At 57.3% G+C, this 18,977-nt stretch overlaps 1 protein-coding gene across 1 annotated transcript in view; it reads right to left on the reverse strand.

Moving 5' to 3' along the window:
• Positions 1 to 18,977, reverse strand: part of map2k7 (mitogen-activated protein kinase kinase 7) — a gene marked incomplete at its 3' end in the record, with an annotated part of 120,472 nt that overhangs the window by 59,763 nt on the left and 41,732 nt on the right. The window contains exon 2 of the mRNA XM_070869829.1: positions 15,142 to 15,189. Within this exon, the coding sequence (XP_070725930.1) occupies positions 15,142 to 15,189 (48 nt within the window). The remainder of the gene's footprint in view (positions 1 to 15,141; positions 15,190 to 18,977) is intronic.

Here is an 18,977-nt window from a genome sequence, read left to right on the forward strand (position 1 = left end):
GTGCAGTGCTCCATTCTCCAGGGCCCAGGTAACCATCGAGTGCGTATGGCCAGCTCAGTGACCACAGAGCACCTCATGGCTGTCTCCACTCACGGTCGGCTCGTCGGTGTTTCCGACAATACTTACTGATAGTCTCCTCCAATCTCACCTCCAAACTCACTCTCTTCCCCCCCCCCCCCCAACCTCACTCCTCCACCCCCCAACCTCACACTTCCCCCCCCCCTCACCCCCTCATCCCCCATCCCCCCCAACCTCACTCCTCCACCCCCCAACCTCACACTTCCCCCCCCCCCTCACCCCCTCATCCCCCATCCCCCCCAACCTCACTCCTCCACCCCCCCAACCTCACACTTCCCCCCCCACCCCCAACCTCACTCCCTCATCCCCCATCCCCCCCAACTTCACTCCTCCACCCCCCAACCTCACACTTCCCCCCCCCCACCCCCAACCTCACTCCCTCATCCCCCATCCCCCCCAACCTCACACTTCCCCCCCCCCACCCCCAACCTCACTCCCTCATCCCCCATCCCCCCCAACCTCACTCCTCCACCCCCCAACCTCACACTTCCCCCCCCCCCACCCCCAACCTCACTCCCTCATCCCCCATCCCCCCCAACCTCACTCCTCCACCCCCCAACCTCACACTTCCCCCCCCCCACCCCCAACCTCACTCCCTCATCCCCCATCCCCCCCAACCTCACTCCTCCACCCCCCAACCTCACACTTCCCCCCCCCACCCCCAACCTCACTCCCTCATCCCCCATCCCCCCAAACCTCACTCCTCCACCCCCCAACCTCACACTTCCCCCCCCCCACCCCCAACCTCACTCCCCCATCCCCCCCAACCTCACTCTCTTGCCCCCCCTCCCCTCCAACCTCACACTTCCCCCCCCCCCCTCGCCACCAACCTCACTCCCCCCTCCCCCATCCCCCCCAACCTCACTCTCTTGCCCCCCCCTCCCCTCCAACCAACTCCAACCTCACTCTTCGCCCCCCCCCACCTCCAACCTCACTCTTCCCCCGCCCTCCCCCACAACCTAACTTTCTCCCCCCTCCCCAACCTCACTCTCTCCCCCTACCCCACTCTCCCCGCCCCCAACCACACTCTCTCTCTCCGCCCCCCCCAACCTCACTCTCCCCACCCCCGCCGCCACCAACCTCACACCCCCCACCCCACAGTCCCCGCCTCCCCACCTCCATCCTCGTTCTCCCCACCTCCATCCTCACTCTTTTCCCCCCCCCTTCTAAACCTCACTCTCTCTCCTCTCCCCCCCCCCGCCTCCAACCTCACTCTCTTTCCCCCCCCCCGCCTCCAACCTCACTCTCTTTCCCCCCCCGCCTCCAACCTCACTCTCTTTCCCCCCCCCGCCTCCAACCTCACTCTCTTTCCCCCCCCCCGCCTCCAACCTCACTCTCTTTCCCCCCCCCCGCCTCCAACCTCACTCTCTTTCCCCCCCCCCGCCTCCAACCTCACTCTCTTTCCCCCCCCCCGCCTCCAACCTCACTCTCTTTCTCCCCCGCCTCCAACCTCACTCTTTCTCCTCCCCCCCAACCTCACTCTTTCTCCTCCCCCCCAACCTCACTCTTTCTCCTCCCCCCCAACCTCACTCTTTCTCCTCCCCCCCAACCTCACTCTTTCTCCTCCCCCCCAACCTCACTCTTTCTCCTCCCCCCCAACCTCACTCTTTCTCCTCCCCCCCAACCTCACTCTTTCTCCTCCCCCCCAACCTCACTCTTTCTCCTCCCCCCCAACCTCACTCTTTCTCCTCCCCCCCAACCTCACTCTTTCTCCTCCCCCCCAACCTCACTCTTTCTCCTCCCCCCCAACCTCACTCTTTCTCCTCCCCCCCAACCTCACTCTTTCTCCTCCCCCCCAACCTCACTCTTTCTCCTCCCCCGCAACCTCACTCTTTCTCCTCCCCCCCAACCTCACTCTTTCTCCTCCCCCCCAACCTCACTCTTTCTCCTCCCCCCCAACCTCACTCTTTCTCCTCCCCCCCCAACCTCACTCTTTCTCTCTCTTTCCCCACCCCCCCACCATTCTCGCCTCCAACTTCACTCTCTTTCCTCCCCCGCCCCACCTCCAATCTCACTCTCCTCCTTACCTCCAGCCTCTCTCTCTCTCTCACTGGCACTAGTCAATAACCTCATTTTCTCAGGCTGCTGCTCCTGATCTTTACCCAGAATCCTGCTGGGGAACACGTAGGTGTGGCCATATGCTGCATGCGGCCCGAGCCCTAACCGGCCAGGCCGGCACATGGACAACAGCCCCTTGGCACCCACCATCGGACAAGCTCCTCACCTAGATTCAGGACTTCCAGGGGAGCCAGGAAGACAATGGGAGAGCACCGCGTGGTGAGAAATAGTTCAATAATGTGGCCCAGACATGGCATTTGCTGGCACCCATATCTAATATCCACAATGTGTAAGCATATTAAACTCCACAAACTCAAGAAAGGTGGTTTTCAGCACCAGCACATGGTTGTGTATCAAGGGGCCTCATTCCCCAGCCCCTCAGCCCAGAGTAAGTCACCAAGTGCCCCAAGCTGACAGCAGCTTTGCTGAAGGGATCCATTTTATTGAACAGATTCAGATACTTGTTAAATGTTGTAATGCTGGGAATGAACAAAAACTCTAGAATGGGGGTGACCGTAGAAATGGGGCAAATGAGACGACACAATCTGCAGGATCAGTCAGTGCACAATGTACTATCTGCAGGGTCAGTCAGTGCACAATGTACTATCTGCAGGGTCAGTCAGTGCACAATGTACTATCTGCAGGGTCAGTCAGTGTACAATGTACTATCTGCAGGGTCAGTCAGTGTACAATGTACTATCTGCAGGGTCACAGTGCACAATGTACTATCTGCAGGGTCAGTCAGTGCACAATATACTATCTGCAGGGTCAGTCAGTGTACAATGTACTATCTGCAGGGTCAGTCAGTGTATAATGTACTATCTGAGGGTCAGTCAGTGTACAATGTACTATCTGCAGGGTCACAGTGCACAATATACTATCTGCAGGGTCACAGTGCACAATATACTATCTGCAGGAGCACAGTGTACAATGTACTATCTGCAGGGTCACAGTGCACAATATACAATCTGCAGGGTCACAGTGCACAATATACAATCTGCAGGGTCACAGTGCACAATATTCTATCTGCAGGGTCACAGTGCACAATATACAATCTGCAGGGTCACAGTGCACAATATACAATCTGCAGGGTCACAGTGTACAATATACAATCTGCAGGGTCACAGTGCACAATATACAATCTGCAGGGTCACAGAGCACAATATACTATCTGCAGGGTCACAGTGTACAATATACAATCTGCAGGGTCACAGTCAGTGCACAATATCATCATCATCGTAGGCAGTCACTCAGAATGGAGGAAGACTTACTTCCACTCCCAAAGTGAGTTCTTTGATGAGTGAACAGTCCAATATGGAGAGCCACAGACCCTGTTACAGGTGGGACAGACATTCATCGAGGGAAAGGGTCGGTGGGGCTGGTTTGCCGCACACTCCTTCCGCTGCCTGTGCTTGGCCTCTTCGTGCTCTTTGTATTGAGACAGGGAGAAGACGGTTGAGGAGAACTCGAGCGACAACTTTCCCAGTGGCTGATAGCAGGGAGATTCCCCTGTAGTTGCCGCAGTCGGACTTGTCCCCCTTTTTTAAAGATGGTCACAATCACTGCATCACTAAGATCTCCCAGCATGCTCTCCTCCCTCCAGATGAGAGAGATGAGGTCATGTATCTGCGCCAACAGCGCCTCTCCGCCATATTTTAGTGCCTCAGCAGGGATTCCATCCGCACCCGTAGCCTTGTTATTCTTGAGCTGTTTTTTGGCTTTGCCTACCTTGTGCAACGTTGGAGTTTCATGGAGTTGGTGGCGGGTCGCGTGCTGCAGGATGGAGTCGACAACACTCGAGTCAAAGGCAGAGTCTCGATTGAGGAGATCTTCAAAGTGCTCCTTCCATTGGGCCCCGACAGCCTCGGTGTCCTTGATGAGTGTTTCCCCGTTCTTGGCCAGGAGTGGGGTGGGGCCTTGTGAGTTTGGACCGTAGATGGCCTTGGCTGCATCAAAGAATCCTTGCATATCGTGTCTGTCGGCCAGTTGTTGTATCTCCTGTGTTTTCTCCATCCACCGCCTGTTCTTTAGGTCCCGGGTTTTTTGTTGGACCTGAGCCTTGAGCCGTCTGTAATGTTGTTTTGCAGCCAACAAGTTGGGTTGTTGTTTGAGGCTCAGAAATGCTTTGCGCTTGCGATCTATTAGTTCTTTGATCTCCTGATCATTTTCATCAAACCAATCCTGATGTTTTCTGGTTGAGTAACCAAGTGTCCCCCATGGGCGACAAGGGACAAGGATGTCTCGAGGTTGGAATAAAAACCCTCTTTAGACTCATCCATTGCATCGAGTGTCGGGGCGTACGCACTGATGACTGCGGCACATTGGTTCCGAGATAGGGTAATACGAAGAGTCATGAGGTGTTCGTTAACCCCACAGGGGGAGTCTTTGAGGCGGTCGACCAGCTCATTCTTGACGGCAAAGCCGACTCCATGAAGGCGGCGTTCTTTCTCTGGTTTCCCTTTCCAGAAGGTGTACCCTCTACCCTGTTCCTTCAACTGGCCTTCCCCTGCCCGCCGGGTCTCGCTTAGGGCGGCGATGTCAATGTCAAAACATCGGAGTTACCGGGCAACAACAGCGGTGCGGCTTTCCAGCATGTTGCTGTTGGGATTGTCTATGAGGGTCCTGACATTCCAGGTCCCGAACTTCATACTGACGGAGTGGAAGATGCCTGTGCACGAGTACTTTTAACGTGGGGTGGCCGCTGCACACTGACAACCACACGAGCTTAGCTGAGCAAGGTCTTGGTCCAGTGGCAAGGGGGTCCAAGACAACGGGAGACCAGGCACAACTCTATAAGCCTAATTGCCTCCGGCGAAGTGTTGGCCGCAAGCTCGGCGCCGAGTAGCGCCATTGATGGTGGATGGCCCGAGGCTTGGCTGGGGGACAGGCTTTAGGAAGGTGACTTCCAAAGTTATTTTAAAAGTTAAAAGTTGATCGAAACTTTTGAAATAAATTGGGAATTTTTAAGAGTTTTTGAAAAGTTTAAGATGTAAATCAGTAATAGGTTATAAAAGGTTCCCCAGTTTAAAAAGTTTCTAAAAATTGTTAAAAAAGTCAAGGATGTCGGTCAATAATAGATGTTTGAAAGTATTTCATTTAAAAGTCTAAAATGTGAGTTTTAAAAGTTATCCCAACTTGTTTAAAAAGTTTAAAAGTTGATTAAAAGTTTAAAAATTAATTAAAAGTTGGTCAGCAGTTTAAGACGTTGTGTTGAACGCCGGCCTGGAGTCCCTTCGGCCAGTTCCACGTTCCCCCAATCTGTCAGCACAATGAACACCTGGTGTGCGACCACAGGGACAGGCGTGGGCAGGTGTGGTGTCCTTTCAGCCGGGATGGCCCGGGACCGGTGTGGTGTCCTTTCTGCTGGCGCGGGGTCTGTTCAGCCCAGGACAGAAGTGACCAGCGCGGGGTCCCTTCAACAACTGCAAGGTAACGTTTATTTTTGTCCACACTGGGGCCGCTCAGGGCCCGCTGTGTGCTGTCCCGCTGAGGCCGCTCAGGGCCCGCCGTGTGCTGTCCACACTGTGTGCTGTCCATGCTGGGGGTTGCTCAGGGCCCGCTGTGTGCTGTCCACGCTGGGGCTGCTCAGGGCCCGCTGTGTGCTGTCCACGCTGGGGCTGCTCAGGGCCCACTTGTGCTGTCCCCGCTGTGTGCTGTCCACGCTGGGGCTGCTCAGGGCCCGCTGTGTGCTGTCCACGCTGGGGCTGCTCAGGGCCCACTGTGTGCTGTCCCCGCTGTGTGCTGTCCACGCTGGGGCTGCTCAGGGCCCGCTGTGTGCTGTCCCCGCTGGGGCTGCTCAGGGCCCGCTGTGTGCTGTCCACGCTGGGGCTGCTCAGGGCCCGCTGTGTGCTGTCCACGCTGTGTGCTGTCCACGCTGGGGCTGCTCAGGGCCCGCTGTGTGCTGTCCCCGCTGTGTGCTGTCCCCGCTGGGGCTGCTCAGGGCGCGCTGTGTGCTGTCCACACTGGGGCTGCTCAGGGCCCGCTGTGTGCTGTCCACGCTGGGGCTGCTCAGGGCCCGCTGTGTGCTGTCCACGCTGTGTGCTGTCCACGCTGGGGCTGCTCAGGGCCCGCTGTGTGCTGTCCACGCTGGGGCTGCTCAGGGCCCGCTGTGTGCTGTCCACGCTGTGTGCTGTCCACACTGGGGCTGCTCAGGGCCTGCTGTGTGCTGTCCACGCTGGGGCTGCTCAGGGCCCGCTGTGTGCTGTCCCCGCTGTGTGCTGTCCACGCTGGGGCTGCTCAGGGCCCGCTGTGTGCTGTCCCCGCTGGGGCTGCTCAGGGCCCGCTGTGTGCTGTCCCCGCTGGGGCTGCTCAGGGCCCGCTGTGTGCTGTCCACACTGGGGCTGCTCAGGGCCCGCTGTGTGCTGTCCCCGCTGGGGCTGCTCAGGGCGCGCTGTGTGCTGTCCACACTGGGGCTGCTCAGGGCCCGCTGTGTGCTGTCCACGCTGGGGCTGCTCAGGGCCCGCTGTGTGCTGTCCACGCTGGGGCTGCTCAGGGCCCGCTGTGTGCTGTCCACGCTGGGGCTGCTCAGGGCCCGCTGTGTGCTGTCCACGCTGTGTGCTATCCACGCTGGGGCTGCTCAGGGCGCGCTGTGTGCTGTCCACACTGGGGCTGCTCAGGGCCCGCTGTGTGCTGTCCACGCTGGGGCTGCTCAGGGCCCGCTGTGTGCTGTCCCCGCTGTGTGCTGTCCACGCTGGGGCTGCTCAGGGCCCGCTGTGTGCTGTCCCCGCTGTGTGCTGTCCACGCTGGGGCTGCTCAGGGCCCGCTGTGTGCTGTCCCCGCTGGGGCTGCTCAGGGCCCGCTGTGTGCTGTCCACACTGGGGCTGCTCAGGGCCCGCTGTGTGCTGTCCCCGCTGGGGCTGCTCAGGGCGCGCTGTGTGCTGTCCACACTGGGGCTGCTCAGGGCCCGCTGTGTGCTGTCCCCGCTGGGGCTGCTCAGGGCCCGCTGTGTGCTGTCCACGCTGGGGCTGCTCAGGGTCCGCTGTGTGCTGTCCCCGCTGGGGCTGCTCAGGGCGCGCTGTGTGCTGTCCACACTGGGGCTGCTCAGGGCCCGCTGTGTGCTGTCCCCGCTGTGTGCTGTCCACGCTGGAGATACTCAGGGCCCGCTGTGTGCTGTCCACGCTGGGGCTGCTCAGGGCCCGCTGTGTGCTGTCCACGCTGGGGCTGCTCAGGGCCCGCTGTGTGCTGTCCACGCTGGGGCTGCTCAGGGCCCGCTGTGTGCTGTCCACGCTGGGGCTGCTCAGGGCCCGCTGTGTGCTGTCCCGCTGGGGCTGCTCAGGGCCCGCTGTGTGCTGTCCACACTGGGGCTGCTCAGGGCCCGCTGTGTGCTGTCCCCGCTGTGTGCTGTCCACGCTGGGGCTGCTCAGGGCCCGCTGTGTGCTGTCCCCGCTGTGTGCTGTCCACGCTGGGGCTGCTCAGGGCCCGCTGTGTGCTGTCCACACTGGGGTTCTCAGGGCCCGCTGTGTGCTATCCACACTGGGGCTACTCAGAGCCCGCTGTGTGCTGTCCCCGCTGGGGCTGCTCAGGGCCCGCTGTGTGCTGTCCACGCTGGGGCTGCTCAGGGCCCGCTGTGTGCTGTCCCGCTGGGGCCGCTCAGGGCCCGCTGTGTGCTGTCCCGCTGGAGCCACTGTGTGTTGTCCACGCTGGGGCCGCTCAAGGCCTGCTGTGTGTTGTCCTGCTGGGGCTGCTCAGGGCCCGCTGTGTGCTGTCCACACCGGGGCTGCTCAGGGCCCGCTGTGTGCTGTCCCCGCTGGGGCTGCTCAGGGCCCGCTGTGTGCTGTCCACGCTGGGGCTGCTCAGGGCCCGCTGTGTGCTGTCCACGCTGGGGCTGCTCAGGGCATGCTGTGTGCTGTCCACGCTGAGGCTGCTCAGAGCCCGCTGTGTGCTGTCCACGCTGGGGCTGCTCAGGGCCCGCTGTGTGCTGTCCCCGCTGGGGCTGCTCAGGTCCCGCTGTGTGCTGTCCACGCTGGGGCTGCTCAGGGCCCGCTGTGTGCTGTCCCCGCTGGGGCTGCTCAGGGCGCGCTGTGTGCTGTCCACACTGGGGCTGCTCAGGGCCCGCTGTGTGCTGTCCACGCTGGGGATGCTCAGGGCCCGCTGTGTGCTGTCCACGCTGGGGCTGCTCAGGGCCCGCTGTGTGCTGTCCACGCTGGGGCTGCTCAGGGCCCGCTGTGTGCTGTCCACGCTGGGGCTGCTCAGGGCCCGCTGTGTGCTGTCCACGCTGGGGCTGCTCAGGGCCCGCTGTGTGCTGTCCACGCTGGGGCTGCTCAGGGCCCGCTGTGTGCTGTCCACGCTGGGGCTGCTCAGGGCCCGCTGTGTGCTGTCCCCGCTGTGTGCTGTCTACGCTGTGTGCTGTCTACGCTGGGGCTGCTCAGGGCCCGCTGTGTGCTGTCCCCGCTGGGGCTGCTCAGGGCCCGCTGTGTGCTGTCCACACTGGGGCTGCTCAGGGCCCGCTGTGTGCTGTCCACACTGGGGCTACTCAGAGCCCGCTGTGTGCTGTCCCCGCTGGGGCTGCTCAGGGCCCGCTGTGTGCTGTCCACACTGGGGCTACTCAGAGCCCGCTGTGTGCTGTCCCCGCTGGGGCTGCTCAGGGCCCGCTGTGTGCTGTCCACGCTGGGGCTGCTCAGGGCCCGCTGTGTGCTGTCCCGCTGGGGCCGCTCAGGGCCCGCTGTGTGCTGTCCCGCTGGAGCCACTGTGTGTTGTCCACGCTGGGGCCGCTCAAGGCCTGCTGTGTGTTGTCCTGCTGGGGCTGCTCAGGGCCCGCTGTGTGCTGTCCACACCGGGGCTGCTCAGGGCCCGCTGTATGCTGTCCACGCTGGGGCTGCTCAGGGCCCGCTGTGTGCTGTCCCCGCTGTGTGCTGTCCACGCTGGGGCTGCTCAGGGCCCGCTGTGTGCTGTCCCCGCTGTGTGCTGTCCCCGCTGTGTGCTGTCCACGCTGGGGCTGCTCAGGGCCCACTGTATGCTGTCCACGCTGGGGCTGCTCAGGGCCCGCTGTATGCTGTCCACGCTGGGGCTGCTCAGGGCCCGCTGTATGCTGTCCACGCTGGGGCTGCTCAGGGCCCGCTGTGTGCTGTCCACGCTGGGGCTGCTCAGGGCCCGCAGTATGCTGTCCACGCTGGGGCTGCTCAGGGCCCGCTGTGTGCTGTCCACGCTGGGGCTGCTCAGGGCCCGCTGTGTGCTGTCCACGCTGGGGCTGCTCAGGGCCCGCTGTGTGCTGTCCACGCTGTGTGCTGTCCACGCTGGGGCTGCTCAGGGCCCGCTGTGTGCTGTCCACGCTGGGGCTGCTCAGGGCCCGCTGTGTGCTGTCCACACTGTGTGCTGTCCACGCTGGGTCTGCTCAGGGCCCGCTGTGTGCTGTCCCCGGTGTGTGCTGTCCACACTGGGGCTGCTCAGGGCCCGCTGTGTGCTGTCCCCGGTGTGTGCAGTCCACACTGGGGCTGCTCAGGGCCCGCTGTGTGCTGTCCACGCTGGGGCTGCTCAGGGCCCGCTGTGTGCTGTCCACGCTGAGGCTGCTCAGGGCCCGCTGTGTGCTGTCCACGCTGGGGCTGCTCAGGGCCCGCTGTGTGCTGTCCACGCTGGGGCTGCTCAGGGCCCGCTGTGTGCTGTCCACGCTGGGGCTGCTCAGGGCCCGCTGTGTGCTGTCCACGCTGGGGCTGCTCAGGGCCCGCTGTGTGCTGTCCACGCTGGGGTTGCTCAGGGCCTGCTGTGTGCTGTCCACGCTGGGGCTGCTCAGGGCCCGCTGTGTGCTGTCCACGCTGGGGCTGCTCAGGGCCCGCTGTGTGCTGTCCCTGCTGTGTGCTGTCCACGCTGGGGCTGCTCAGGGCCCGCTGTGTGCTGTCCACGCTGGGGCTGCTCAGGGCCCGCTGTGTGCTGTCCACGCTGGGGCTGCTCAGGGCCCGCTGTGTGCTGTCCACGCTGTGTGCTGTCCACGCTGGGGCTGCTCAGGGCCCGCTGTGTGCTGTCCCCGCTGGGGCTGCTCAGGGCCCGCTGTGTGCTGTCCCGCTGGGGCTGCTCAGGGCCCGCTGTGTGCTGTCCAACTGGGGCTGCTCAGGGCCCGCTGTCTGCTGTCCCCGCTGTGTGCTGTCCACACTGGGGCTGCTCAGGGCCCGCTGTGTGCTGTCCCCGCTGTGTGCTGTCCAGGCTCAGGGCCCGCTGTGTGCTGTCCACACTGGGGCTGCTCAGGGCCCGCTGTGTGCTGTCCACACTGGGGCTGCTCAGGGCCCGCTGTGTGCTGTCCACACTGGGGTTGCTCAGGGCCCGCTGTGTGCTGTCCACACTGGGGCTGCTCAGGGCCCGCTGTGTGCTGTCCACACTGGGGTTGCTCAGGGCCCGCTGTGTGCTGTCCACGCTGGGGCTGCTCACGGCCCGCTGTGTGCTGTCCCCGCTGGGGCTGCTCAGGGCCCGCTGTGTGCTGTCCACGCTGGGGCTGCTCAGGGCCCGCTGTGTGCTGTCCCCGCTGGGGCTGCTCAGGGCCCGCTGTGTGCTGTCCACACTGGGGTTGCTCAGGGCCCGCTGTGTGCTGTCCCCGCTGGGGCTGCTCAGGGCCCGCTGTGTGCTGTCCCCGCTGGGGCCGCAAAATGTACAATCTGCAGGGTCACAGTGCACAATGTACAATCTGCAGGGTCATTGGCCCCAAATTTCCCCAGCCGCTTAGAGTGGCGTATCTCGATGTGGTGCAGCGACTTTCTGGAGGAAAAAAAGCGGCAAAAATCTACCTCATAATTTGGCCGTTCCCCCATCGTCCAGATCCATCGGCGTCGTGCAGCAGAGTCTGCGGGGGGAGCTTCAGCCGCGCTGAGGCATGGGGGCGTGGCTTGGGCCCAGCGTGTTGTGCAATGCCAGCAGGGGCATGCATGACCGTTTGAGTGTGTGCGCATGCAGGATTGGTGGTTAAGTCTGCGCGCATGCGCAGTGTAACAGGAAGCTTGGCAATCGGCCAATTAAAGGGAGAGCGTCCTCAGAATCATTGACAATGGAGCATATATAAAGGTGAGGTCTGAATATGTGTGGCTGAGGGAGTGGAAAGGAGTGCTGGATAGGTGTAAGTGTGATCTTTGAACATTACCTGCGTTTGAGTCCGATACATGAATGGCACAAGAGCATGCAAGAAGAAGCAAGAATTTCCTCCATGAGGAAGTGGAAAAATTAGTAACAGTTATTGAGGAGAAATGGCTGGAGCTGGATATCAGCAAGAGTGGTCCGTCAAAGATCTCCCCCAAGAAAATGAAGAAAAGATGGAACCTCGTTGCCGAATAATTCTCCGCTGGGGTCATCAATGCAAGATCTGAAAGCCAGTGCAAGAAGAAATGGCAGGACATTGGTCAAGTAGTGAGTGTAAGTAATATCTTCATCTTTAAATTGAATTGCAGTGGAAAATGTGAGCATCTGCATGTGTCCCACCCATCAGAAACGCGCCATGCCTGACAATTAATATTTTCATCTTTAGCAGAAGAAATTGTCCCACAACAAGAGAGAACTAGAACAGGAGGAGATCCGCCAACTCTGCACCAACTGACACCCCTGGAACAGAGAGTAGCTGCCTTGCTGACTCGCACTGGCAGAAAAAGAATAAGCTCTGCACAAGCTTAACCTACACGCGAGGGTGAGGGTGAGTCAATAAAATGCACAGTGGCCCTTCAAATCAACCTGCTGACTGGCCTGCTACGCGTGAGAGTACTCATGCCACCCATCCTGCCGCCTCCTGTGCTGCTAACCATTTGACTGTTGTGTTGTCTTTTGTAGAAGAAAACGACATTCAAGATCCTAAGGATCCAGATGCATGCGCTCCAGACCAAGGCGGGTGGGGGGGAGGAAGGGTCCATGGAAATGTGTGCTCAGAAGAATGCTGACCGCGATATCGATCAGGTCATATCACAGGGCATCACAGCCAGAACCCTCCATTAGCTCCTCGGCAACATTCCATGGCTTCACACCTTTCGAGGTCGCGGATCCGATTGGAGGTCGGGAAATGCATCTTGGGACACCCAGTGCCCCACCATCCCAGCCTGTGCCTCGCACTGGAGGGGTGCCGCTAGGTAGACCCACGGCGAGGGGAAGGAGAAGCCGACCAGTCTCTCCTGAGAGGCAGCCCTCAGCAGAAGTAAATCAGGTTTTTTCATTGGGTGAGGAGACCAATGCCCTCACGAGATCACTCGTGGCGGCCGTCAGTGGGGTGTGTGATGAGGTCGCCACACTATTGGGTGAAATCTCTGCACTAAAACGCGAAGTCATTTCAGAGGGTGCGCAGACGATGGCAGATGTCATGAGGGAGCTGGCTTCTGCAAAAAGGGCACAAAGGCCGGAGACTCAAATTTCACTCCCACTTCACTCCACGCACTAGCCACCGGTCAGACCCAAGCCAGGCCCCCAACCACCATCACTGACCCTATAAGGAAGTGCACTTTCCCCGAGATGTGGGTGAGGGATGGGTGCAGACTTTCTTTCCTGCTGTGGCTGTTGTTTTTAATCGTTGAAGTGCACTGTAAAATTCAAAATAAAAGATATTTTGCACCAAAACTGAATCATCCTCCATTAGGACCACGCAACATTTAGGGTCAACTGTAAAAAGTAAAAGTCCCTCACACCTAGAGTCATGTGTGCCTGCCGTCCCTCGCCCTGGCGGGAGGGTTAGCCGGTGTGTTCTGCAGTCGGCAAGCTAGGACTGCTCTATTTTCTGTAGCTGATTTATCTTTCATTTATTTGTGGTGATGTTGTGCAGCTATTGTGCTGAAGATGTTGTAATGCCATGCTGATGTTGTGAAGGTCTTTAGAGCTTTGGAATCCTCTAACTCACCGCCCCCCCCCACACCTATCTCTGGCTACCTGCGCTGATTTCTTAAATGTAGATAAGGTTTTTCTGTGCCTACAAAAGTGGCCACATACACTGGCCTAAGTTAGTTTGGAGTAACTTTTAGCTAGCCAAATTTGCTTCTATGGCCAAAACAGGCATAAGTGGTTGGCCACGCCTCCTTTTGGAGAAAAAAAACTTTAAAAAAAACTAACTGACTTACACTGGCACAAGTTAAATGGGGAAATTTGCAATTTTTAAGTTACTCCAAAAAAAACTACTTGGTCCAAAAAAAGCGGGGCAAGTCCTGGGGAAATTTGAGCCCACAGTCGGTGCACAATATACAATCTGCAGGGTCACAGTCGGTGCACAATATACAATCTGCAGGGTCACAGTCGGTGCACAATATACAATCTACACGGTCACAGTCGGTGCACAATATACAATCTGCAGGATCACAGTCGGTGCACAATATACAATCTGCAGGGTCACAGTCGGTGCACAATATACAATCTACACGGTCACAGTCGGTGCACTATATACAATCTGCAGCGTCACAGTCGGTGCACAATATACAATCTGCAGGGTCACAGTCGGTGCACAATATACAATCTGCAGGGTCACAGTCGGTGCACAATATACAATCTGCAGCGTCACAGTCGGTGCACAATATACAATCTGCAGGGTCACAGTCGGTGCACAATATATACAACACATACAAACCAGGACAAGTCTTCACCAACAGCATCCGGTTTGTAAACACTGAAAAGAAAATTCTGAATATGAATAAAACTGGGCAAATTTATGTTTAGTTTCCCTATTTTCTAGTGCTTGTGAATATCTCAATGACCAGAAGCGGTATTAACACTGGCACGCCACTGACTGATGCTGACCACCTAATGCCAGCCCAGAGCAAGACTCTCAGTACAGGCAGCATCCTGCACAGTGCAAAGTTACAGCAATTCACCAAGGAGATGGTGAAGAGGTTAACGGGCAAATACAGTCATGGATATATTACTGAAGGAGGGTCTTGCATTTCATAACCTCAGGATGTTTGCAAAGCACTTTACAGCCAATTACATTTTTTTTTAAATTGTAGTCACTGTTGTAATGTAGGAAACATGGCAGCCAAATTGTGCACAGCAAGCTCCCACAAACAGCAATGTGATAATGACCAGATTATCTATCGTAGTGATTTGGTTGAGGGATTAATTCTGGCCCGAACTTCCAATAATGCCACGGGATCTTTTATGTCCATTTAAGAGGGCAGACGGGGCCTCAGTTTAACATCAGTGCAGCACTTCCTCCGTACTGCCCCTCCGACAGTGCAGCACTCCCTCAGCACTGCACTGGAGTGTCAACCTGGAGTCTTGTGCTCAAGTTCCTGGAGTGGGACTTGAACCCACAACCTTCTCACTCAGAGTGCTACCCACTGAGCCACCTACTCATGAAATTCATTAGACTGTTTTTGGCAGGGGAAGGGGGATAATAATAATATACATGTGTTTTAGTTAACAGTTTGTTGGCCAATTAAATAAAATGTTTGGGAGAAAATTAAAATGAAAATGCCAGTAGCAACCAGTCACTAAGCTAAACACGGTTGCGAAACAGTGTCATGGGGACTGATCCATCCCATGAATGGGTGATGTTTCCCCCTCCAAGTACTGCATCTAGAAAATAGAACATTCATTCATAAATTTGCACACATGTACATTTCTTTGCATTGTGAGGCGAGAAGGAGAACAGTGCCATTCTATCTCGGTCATGCTATAGGGCAAATTCCAAGACTGCATGCCGTGGTCATGCACAAGAGCAGCCATTTCAATAAGAAGTACAGTAACATGCGTCAGCCAGAGAGTGGTCTCTCCAGTGTATGCTCGAGTGGTGAGTAAACAAGGTACTGTCAGGTTAATGAGTAGAGAGAGGGTGGAAGGGGTAAATCGGGAGGCAAAGTGTAATCTGAGCTCGAGAGACAAAAACAAGGCAAAGGAGGGAAAGAATGGAACAATAAAAAACAGGGTGAGAGAATGAGAGCAACAAAAATGGAGAGGGGGGAAAAAAGATGAGAAAGAAGAATGGGGAGGAGGAACTGGAGGGAGGGGTGAGAATTCCAAGAGCTGGAAAGCATAACAGCAAGGATACAGAAAATATCGACCAGCAAGTGGCAAAAGGGAGGAGAGGGAGGAAGTTCAGAAGGTGCGTATGATAAATAAGAGATTTGGTACCTGCTCGTTGGGATGGGGCAGGAGCAGGGCTTAGAGTGATCACTATAACTGGATCAGGAAAAGGAAAACCCGATAAATCATAATGTATCAAAACTCTGGCATAAACACAAAACAATTATTAACGGGTAAATTAAATCCATTCAGGGGTGAAATCAACAATGAAACACAGGAGTTGAGTGACAGGCAGAAGGCAAATGGGGTGGATTCACAGCACTGACGTTTCCGAGCCTCGCAGTGTAGAGCATGGGGGAAGGTCAGGTCCCACTAACTGAACAAGCTGCTCACTCCCCACACCACCCTGGCAGTGTAGAGCACGGGATAGATCAGGTCCCACTAACTGAACAAGCTGCTCACTCCGCACACCACCCTGGCAGTGTAGACCCCGGGATAGATCAGGTCCCACTAACTGAACAAGCTGCTCACTCCCCACACCACCCTGGCAGTGTAGAGCACGGGATAGATCAGGTCCCACTAACTGAACAAGCTGCTCACTCCGCACACCACCCTGGCAGTGTAGACCCCGGGATAGATCAGGTCCCACTAACTGAACAAGCTGCTCACTCCCCACACCACCCTGGCAGTGTAGACCCCGGGATAGATCAGGTCCCACTAACTGAACAAGCTGCTCACTCCCCACACCACCCTGGCAGTGTAGACCCCGGGATAGATCAGGTCCCACTAACTGAACAAGCTGCTCACTCCCCACACCACCCTGGCAGTGTAGAGCACGGGGGAAGATCAGGTCCCACAAACTGAACAAGCTGCTCACTCCCCACACCACCCTGGCAATGTAGAGCACGGGATAGATCGGGTCCCACTAACTGAACAAGCTGCTCACTCCCCACACCACCCTCGCAGTGTAGACCCCGGGATAGATCAGGTCCCACTAACTGAACAAGCTGCTCACTCCCCACACCACCCTGGCAGTGTAGACCCCGGGATAGATCAGGTCCCACTAACTGAACAAGCTGCTCACTCCCCACACCACCCTGGCAGTGTAGAGCACGGGGGAAGGTCAGGTCCCACTAACTGAACAAGCTGCTCACTCCCCACACCACCCTGGCAGTGTAGAGCACGGGATAGATCGGGTCCCACTAACTGAACAAGCTGCTCACTCCGCACACCACCCTGGCAGTGTAGACCCCGGGATAGATCGGGTCCCACTAACTGAACAAGCTGCTCACTCCCCAAACCACCCTGGCAGTGTAGACCCCGGGATAGATCGGGTCCCACTAACTGAACAAGCTGCTCACTCCCCACACCACCCTCGCAGTGTAGACCCCGGGATAGATCGGGTCCCACTAACTGAACAAGCTGCTCACTCCGCACACCACCCTCACAGTGTTAAACTGCGACACTGCGGCTCACCCTCCCAAACACTCAGATTATGAACAGCACTCCCACAACTACTGCTTCATTGTAGATCAGCCCCAACTTCATTTTAAACTCAACATACAGCTCGTTTAAAAAACATGTCATTTGCAATTCAGTTCCATAAGAGCAAACACTTAAACATTCCTCCACAAAATATGTTTATTTATTGAAGCGGGTTACAACTTGGAACTTGATTCAGAAGTAAAGAAATGATTGCATAATTCCATTAAAATCTAAAAGGATGTGGTATGCAGTGAATCGGGTGAGGTGCAGTCAAACAAACAGCTCCTCATACCGTGGCGCCAATCATCACACACACACACCCCATCCCGCGCCCACACCCCAACACCCCTCCGCAAGCCCACGGCCCATCCCGCACTCTCACATACACACTCACACAAAGCTGTGAGGCTCAGAATTCATTTCCAGGATTAGTGATTAAGGTAGAAACTGTGTCAATAATCAAGATTAGATCAGATAGATGGCTGAAGGAAAAGGGGTTGAAGGATATTAGAACAGGCCGGTAAATGTGATTCGGACTATTTGCTTGTGTGGAGAAGGGTCAATGCCAACGCAGACTGGTTGGGTGATATGGCCTCATTCGGTGTTAGAACTTCTATCAAGTACTAAATGAACAGTAACACACACACCTACATCTTTACTCTAACACACACACACACACACACACACACACACACACACACAAAAAACTCACACTAACACAAACACACACACCTATAATCGAGTTACATCGGGCCCAAGTTTCGAGCCGCGCCTAGAATGGCGCAGTCCCGACCTGGACACCCGTTTTTCGCGCCACAAAGTGCGCCTAATAAAAATTCCAGATTCTCCAGCTCCCTGCAGGTCATTTGCAGCTTGGCGCAGCGCAGCACGAGCTGTAGGGGGCGGAGCCAGGACCCTGCGCTGAAAACAGTGCCGGGACCTCTGCACATGCGCGCTACAGTGGGCGCGCATGTGCAGTAGCTCCAGGCAGCCAAAACTGTGTGGGAGGGGCCGAAGCGCGCAGCCCCTAACCCTGGCCCAATGGCCTCACTGGGGCTGCGTGAATAAGGCTGCCTCCCACGGCCAGCTCCTGCTTCCTCCCGACACCCCCCGCCCCTGGACTGGCCCCGACCCCGACCCGACTCCCGCTTCCCCCCCCCCCGCCCCTGGACCCGACCCGACCCCACTCCCGCTTCCCCCCCCACCCCCCGCCCCCGGACCCGACCCGACTCCTGCTTCCCCCCCCGCCCCCCGTCTCCGGACCGGACCCGACACTGACCCGACTCCCGCTTCCCCTGCCCCCGGACTGGACCCGACCTCCCTCCCCCCGACCAGACCTCCTTCTCCCTGACCCGAACCGAACCGACCTCCCTCCCACCACCCCTCCGACCCGCGCTCCCCCCGACCCGACCCATCGCCACCAACCTGTAAATCTGGTGCTGGGGTTCTTGGGCCCTGGCCGAAGTCTCGGCCCGGCCCGTTCAGCCTCCCTCCCCCATCTCCTTTCCCCCCCACCCATCTCCTTCTCCCCCCCCGCCCATCTCCTTCTCGCCCCCCCCCCCGCCCCATCTCCTTTCTCCCCCCCCCCGCCCCATCTCCTCCTCCCCCCATCTCCTTTCCCCCCCCACCCATCTCCTTCCCCCCCCCCATCTCCTTCCCCCCCCCATCTCCTTTCCCCCCCCATCTCCTTCCCCCCCCCCGCCCCATCTCCTCCTCCCCCCTCTGCTCCCCCCCTCCTCTCTGTCAGAAACACAGACACTGACAGACAGAGAATGAGAGACACACACAGACATACAGAGAGAGATAGAGGCACTGACAGAGACACACTGTGGGGGGGGGGGGGGGGGGGAGGCATCCCAGCACACTGTTGGAGGGCTCCCGGTGCTGCAGTCGGAGAGTAGAAAATGTTTTATTTATTGATTTAAAAAAAAAATTATTTCTTATTAATTTTTTTGGATTGATTTATTGGTTGATTTATTGATGTTTTTATCATTTATTATTGATCATGGCTCTTTATTTGTAAAACTGAAGTGTTTAATGTTTGTAAACTTCACTTTAAACCCCCCCCCATTCCCTACGCCTGATTTTCTAAAGTGTAGACAAGGTTTTTTCGAGCGTACAAAAATCTTCACTTACTCCATTCTAAGTTAGTTTGGAGTAAGTTTTCACTGACGAAACTTTGAAAACAGGCGTAAGTGGCCGGACACGCCCCCTTTTGAAAAAATAATTCTGTTCCAAAGTGAGACTGTTCTAACTGACTAGAACTGGAGCAAACTAAATGGCGAGAATTCCGATTTCTAAGATACTCCGTTCTACATCAGTTGCTCCAAAAAATCAGGAGCAAATCATGTCGAAACTTGGGGCCATCGAGTCGAGCACAGAAACAGGCCATTCGGCCCAACGGGTCTATGCTCCACACAAACCTCCTCCCACCCCTCTTCATCTAACTATCCACATTT

The sequence above is a fragment of the Pristiophorus japonicus genome (assembly GCF_044704955.1).
Source record: "Pristiophorus japonicus isolate sPriJap1 chromosome 24 unlocalized genomic scaffold, sPriJap1.hap1 SUPER_24_unloc_1, whole genome shotgun sequence".
In the NCBI taxonomy this organism is placed as follows: Eukaryota; Metazoa; Chordata; class Chondrichthyes; family Pristiophoridae; genus Pristiophorus; species Pristiophorus japonicus.